Source organism: Sinocyclocheilus anshuiensis, unplaced genomic scaffold (assembly GCF_001515605.1).
Source record: "Sinocyclocheilus anshuiensis isolate Anshui unplaced genomic scaffold, SAMN03320099.WGS_v1.1 scaffold306, whole genome shotgun sequence".
In the NCBI taxonomy this organism is placed as follows: domain Eukaryota; kingdom Metazoa; phylum Chordata; class Actinopteri; order Cypriniformes; family Cyprinidae; genus Sinocyclocheilus; species Sinocyclocheilus anshuiensis.
The window spans coordinates 1077942-1084028 of NW_015544175.1; the positions used below are offsets into that span (position 1 = coordinate 1077942).

The 6087-nt window shown below is 35.6% G+C and overlaps 1 protein-coding gene across 1 annotated transcript in view; it reads left to right on the forward strand.

Annotated features, from left to right (window-relative positions):
- LOC107696081 (sex comb on midleg-like protein 4) overlaps positions 1 to 5041 on the forward strand; it is a gene marked incomplete at its 5' end in the record, with an annotated part of 23500 nt that extends 18459 nt beyond the window's left edge. The window contains 3 exons of the mRNA XM_016496254.1: positions 1982 to 2185; positions 2573 to 2718; positions 3870 to 5041. Coding sequence (XP_016351740.1) covers positions 1982 to 2185; positions 2573 to 2718; positions 3870 to 3995 — 476 coding nt within the window. The remainder of the gene's footprint in view (positions 1 to 1981; positions 2186 to 2572; positions 2719 to 3869) is intronic.
- Between the last annotated feature and the right edge of the window lie 1046 nt (positions 5042 to 6087).

The window sequence follows — 6087 nt, forward strand, 5'->3', positions numbered from 1 at the left end:
GTCCAACGGAGTTTACATACTTGTCCAACTTCATCCTGTCGCGTCAAATTAAAGCACTGAATTACTTATTTCTATGGACAAAATGCATCTAAAATAGTGGAGGAAACAGAATGAGATGCTGCGGGAGAGTTACGTGATCCAAGCTGCCCAAAACATGAGATTTCTTTATTTTAAGCTTTAAGCTAATGCATTAGCGTAATGGCTTGCCCTGGCACTTTGACAGATGATGCGTGTGCATCCTCAGTGCAAAAAACTTTCTGTTTACGGTCATATCCTTATGTATAAATGTCACAAATTCACGCGAGCATTTCCATTTTTGCATAAAGGTCCGTCCTGACAGTCTGTGTTAAATTTTAATCTTTACTGAATGAGCGCCAGCGCGTCAGACAGACGGAAAACAGACAATTAATAATCAGCGCAAAAACATTAATTGTGCAGAAATATCTGTTGTTGAAAGTTAAATAAAGGTTTAAAGGTCAACATGCATTGCGCATATTTTATGAGAGTAGGAACTGTAAGGGGATAACAGCGTGTAATTGTCTGAATATAAATATCAGACGCTTCAAAACCGCCTTTAACAGGATAAAGAAATGACACTAAACCCTGTTCGGAATCCATGAGTTTTATCACTGAGGTGATAAGTATATTTATTTTTACAGACGTCCATATGAGAAACAATTACGGTCCGAATCGGGCTCTGACGTGACTGTGGTCAAAGTGAACGTGTGTTCCTGCAGAACATTACTCTCACCTATTGGTTAACACTGAGTTTGTGATTTTATTCGTCTTTATCATCTTTATTATTATTTTAATTTTTAATGCAGAGATTTAAACTATATTCACTATATACAATGCTTAACACATTTATTAAAACAAATTTATGTAAGGTTTTTAACAAATTATGGTTTGTGCCACTGCTGCTCTAAACTAACAGTACTGGTGATTACCAAAATCATTTTTTAGCTTTCTGTATGGGTTAGTCCTCCAATATGCATAAGCTCTTTAGTAACAGTAGTAGGCTGTTTCTAATGCTATAATATAATTATTGCTGTTATCTATGAAAGAAAGGCAGAGAGCTTTATAGTGTTTGTTTTTTTCAGATACCCAGTTACAGTCAAAAAGTACTTAAACAATGCCATTTGTTATGTGAATAAATAAAAGTATTTAGTTATAAATAAATGACAATACATTTTTTTTTATTTAAACAATTTTTTGACAGATTCCTAAAATTCCTAAAATGTGTTTTCTCTTTATTATGGCAGGGGATCTAATAAATTGTTAAGCACTGTATGTTTTCATAGCATTCAGTTGGAACGTTTGTTTTAAGGACATTGGGCAGAATGTAGAATAGTATGTTTTTGTCAATAAAATAAAAAAAGAAAATTGTTTGGTTTTTAATCGATTAATCGAGAGAGAAAAAAACAAAACAAAAAAAAATCAACCAACTAATCGATCATCAAAATAATCGTTAGTTGCAGCCCTAATAATGTTACACATCAGATGTTTTTCCCCAACCGTTCCCCAAACGTTCACTTAAGACATAACAGATTATGTTTGCGCGTTATTTATTCTGTGTATATGTGAATTCTGTGTATATATTTATCGGGATCGGATATATATATATATATATATATATATATATTGTAATTCTTTCATTTAAAAAAAAATATTCAGCGAGTTTATTTGGTGAAGAATTTGTCAGACTGATTTAAACTCATAACTGTGCATTTATCTGATTCAATAAAAGCTTTACTTTTTTATGAATCAGACTGCACTAGTCATTCTGTATGTTTGCTTTTGATTGAAGAAAGACATAGAAAGATGTGTTTTCTTAGCATTCACTGTGTATGTATGTATATAACTTGGCTTGGACTAATCCATGCAGACCAATCTGCCCTCAAGAAAGCAATAATTAGCCTGAGCCACATGAAGCCTTTACATGCATTATTTTCCCTAAATTGCATTTCTTTTTGTGCAGCAGATTCAAGGGTGGACGATTACCATGGTGATTCAATGGACCCTAAGCGCTATTCTGTTGACCCCAGCGACTCGGCCTACGGTGCGATGCCCTCACCGTACACGGCGAATAAACCTGCGTACGGTTTTCGTTCTGGTACCACCTACTCTGGAGGTGTGTGCAGGCAGGCAGCCAGTCCCAGCACATTCCAGGAAGGAAACAGAAGTGGTAAGAAAGAGGAAATGTCCACTTATTCACAGAAGCAGCAGTAGTCTTTCTGCACTACTTTAACCATGTTTTTAGACAAGAAGATACTCACTGTATGTGAGAAGACACCAAGAGAGAATCAAAACACTGAAAACTAAATGGTATATACAGTACAAGTGGTTCACAACCAAGGAGCCGGGGTCCAATAGGGGGCCTCATCAAACTTTCAATCAAATGGAAAGTGATCAAAAAGTTTGCAAACCACAGTCAGGTATATACTGATAGTCAAATGTCTTTTCAGTATTTTTACCCTCAGTTTGAATGAATTTGTCCAAAATTTGATGGCTATTTGTGTGCAACCAAGAATAAAATCCTTGCCATCTGTTAACCTGATTTCTCTCTATCTAGCCTACAGTCCATCCCCAGAAGGAGGGGAGGCAAAGCCCCCACCCAGTAAGGATCCCTCCAGGTGGAGTGTGGATGAGGTGGTGTGGTTTATCAAGGATGCAGACCCTCAAGCGCTGGGCCCTCACGTGGATCTCTTCAGAAAACATGTGAGTTTGATTGACACATTTATTTACTTATGGCAAACAAACACCATGTTTTGAACATGTCGTCAGATAAGAAATCCCTGTTTGGGTAACATTAGTTCAGTTTTAAGTTAGAAAACCCTGGATATGATCAACTCTGTTTCACAAATCAAGCTTTCAGAAGCAATTCAAGTTTACATAATTGTTGAAATAACTACCTGAGCTGAATGTTACATGAAAAAAAACTTCAAATCTTGCAAATAGCTTATTTAGACCAGAACACAAGCAAAGTATAATTTAACACTATCTAATGAAATTTCAACCAGGGCTGCACACTTAGCCGAATTGAAATTGGAATTGTAATAAGGCCTTGTGCCTTATTAAAGTGCAAAGGGCTGTGATTTAATTAAATGTGGGAATGCGTCCATCTCAGTAGGTGGTCTGAGTAAGCACTGCAGGTTCACTTTAGCTTCACATTAACGTAATTTGCTCCATGTTTGCTACAAGTGAAGAAATAGAGGAAGAGATGATTATTATTATCCAGGTGGAATGTGCAGTTCAGGTCAGATTATGTGAGTAAAGTGGAGTGAAATCATTATATAATAATTATGTTGGCTTGACAAAGTAACTTGTCCTAGAGCTTGCAAGCCATGACCACCAAACTCAGATCAGATGCAACATGCTATCATCGTGCTAAAATGTGCTAGCAGCTTGTTAAAACGCTATCAATGTGCAAAACATGCTAGCAGTGTTACAAAATGCTAAAAAGATGCTAACATTATGATAAAACATGCTGAAGTTTTATTAACTTTCTGACTTTGTGAATATAACTTTCAAACTTTATAGCTTTTAAAAGTTTTTTAAACTTTTTGACTAGACTTTGTCGAGTTAGCATTAGAATTTGTCCTCAAACTTTATTCATCTAGTTAATATTTGTTAATATAGTTATATAGTTATATCTAGTTAATATTACTGCTTCACTGCAAAGTTCTTCAGTGTTTGTTTTTAAGCTCTGCACCACTCACATAACTCTATTATTGCAGTATTTGTTCAAATAATTGTACTTTTTGGGCCAGATTTTTAATGATATCTTCACTAGCTGTTCTGAAAAAAAAAAACCACATTTCATGTGTACAGTAAGCATTCTGTTGTGGACATTGTGATTACTTCTTCAGGAGATAGATGGGGATGCTCTTCTTCTCCTGAAGAGTGACATGATCATGAAGTACCTGGGACTCAAACTGGGCCCGGCTCTCAAGCTCTGCTACCACATCGACAAGCTAAAACAGAATAAGTTCTGACCTCTCTCTGCACCCTACAAACACACACAGATAGATTCACTCACAGTATTTACTGTAACTCTCATTTGTTGTTGTACAGGACATTTTTGTCCCCTCTTCTCTGGCCATTTAAGGACAAGTACCAGACCATTTTTTAACTCGTGCGTTTTGTCTGCCTGTATATTGGGACATTTCACTGACCAGAACATTTCCTTGTTCTAATTTTAAGTGTTACAAGTGTTTTATTGATTACTTGATACCTGAACACTGCTCTAATCAAATGGCAAGTCATCTCTGCTGCTTTCTGGGATTTGAGTTATTTGTTCTCAAGCGAGAGTTATGCAGATGAGTTATAAGTGTACATCATGCTTCTTCAAATGGACGGAGTAACAAATGTATTAGGCCACAGACAAACTCGCTCCCATTTTTACAGAGCCATGGACTTGGTCTAAATCCCTATGAACTTCAGCCACCTGCTGGTGAAGTGGAGTCACTGCAACTCTGTGACATTTACTCCCATTCTAACAAGGAACAATTTAGCTTTTTTTGTTGTTTTTTTTTCTCCAGAGAGCTTCTTCAAAGGCTGCTAATCTGGGAGATCAGTAACAAACAGAATTCAGTGCTGTGCTTTTAACTGAACAGATACAGTATGCACACAGTTTTGGCAGGGTACAACTATGAACAGTTACACTTCACAACCAGCAAATAACAGGCACCAATGCAACTCTACTCATCAATGGACCATTCACATCGTCTTTGGAAAGCCTCCTTGGCAATCTAAGTCAGAACTAAACAGGACACACTACAAGGCAATTACTGCTACAGTAAAAATGGTGCATTACAAACATAGTAATGTGTACCAGGTGCTGTTTCTCAACCAGCGAGTCAAGTTTAACTAAACAATTATACTGGTACAGTACTTTACATTTCATACTGTGGACCAAATACACAGAGCTCTCATTAGTCCCAAAATGTCTTGCTCTGATACTACACAAATGTCAGCTTGTGATTTTCTTACAAAATATGTACCGCTTTACAATAATGTTCATGAACTAACAATGAACAGTACATTTACAGCATTTATTAATCTAGGTTAACGATAATTTCTACATATACTACTGTTCAAAATTTTGGGGTCAGTACGTTTTTTTTTAACCAAGGATGCGCTTAATTGATCGAAACTGACAGTAAAGACATGGTTTCTACAAAAAATAATAAGTAGCACAATTAGTGATGATAACAAGAAATGTTTCTAAAGCACATCACAGGAATAAATTACATTTTAAAATGTATTACTTTTTTTTAATTTCAAGTTGCATAAATTAGTATTGTATCATGAACAAATATAAATTAACAATGCACAAAAGTATAGTTATAAATGATCATTAACATGGATTAATAAATGCTGTAAAAATGTTGTTCATTGTTAGTTCATACCTAATGCATCAAAAAATGTGACCAAATTTAACTTTATTGTAGTGTTGCAACAAAATATGTACGTTTCAACCCATTTCAACCCCAAGTTCTGTAATATTTGGCCTGTGGGTTAGAATTTTCTTTCATAAACGTACAGTGGATTTGTGAACAGAAGCTGAGGTGCTTCTCTGATCTTATGTTTCTGTCAAACACCATGGAAATGTGTGAAAGAGTCATTTAAGTCTCCTGAGGCATTTCAGGAAATTATTATTATTATTTTTGTATTATTGGTATTTTTCAATTTTGCAAAAATGGCATTCAGAATCACTGTATTGCTTTTCAGACAGGTGAACTTGAAGGGATTGTTTATGTAAAAATGAATATTTTATCATTATTTATTCAACCTCATGTCGTTCCAAACCTGTATGACTTCAAGTGAAATTCAGGTCTGTTCCACAGGAGAAATAAAGTCATACAGGTTTGAAACGACGTGAGGGTGAGTAAATGATGACAGAATTGCCATTTTTAGGTGAACTCTCCCTTTAAGTCTGCTCTGATGATGTCAAACATATCCCAAAGTGGATTACACCGAAGTGTACAACTTTTCTGTATCCGCAATCATGTGTAAATACGATAGTTTATGTTGTAATTGTTAAAGAGCGAGTACAGTAACAAGTACAGTTTAGATCGATCATCT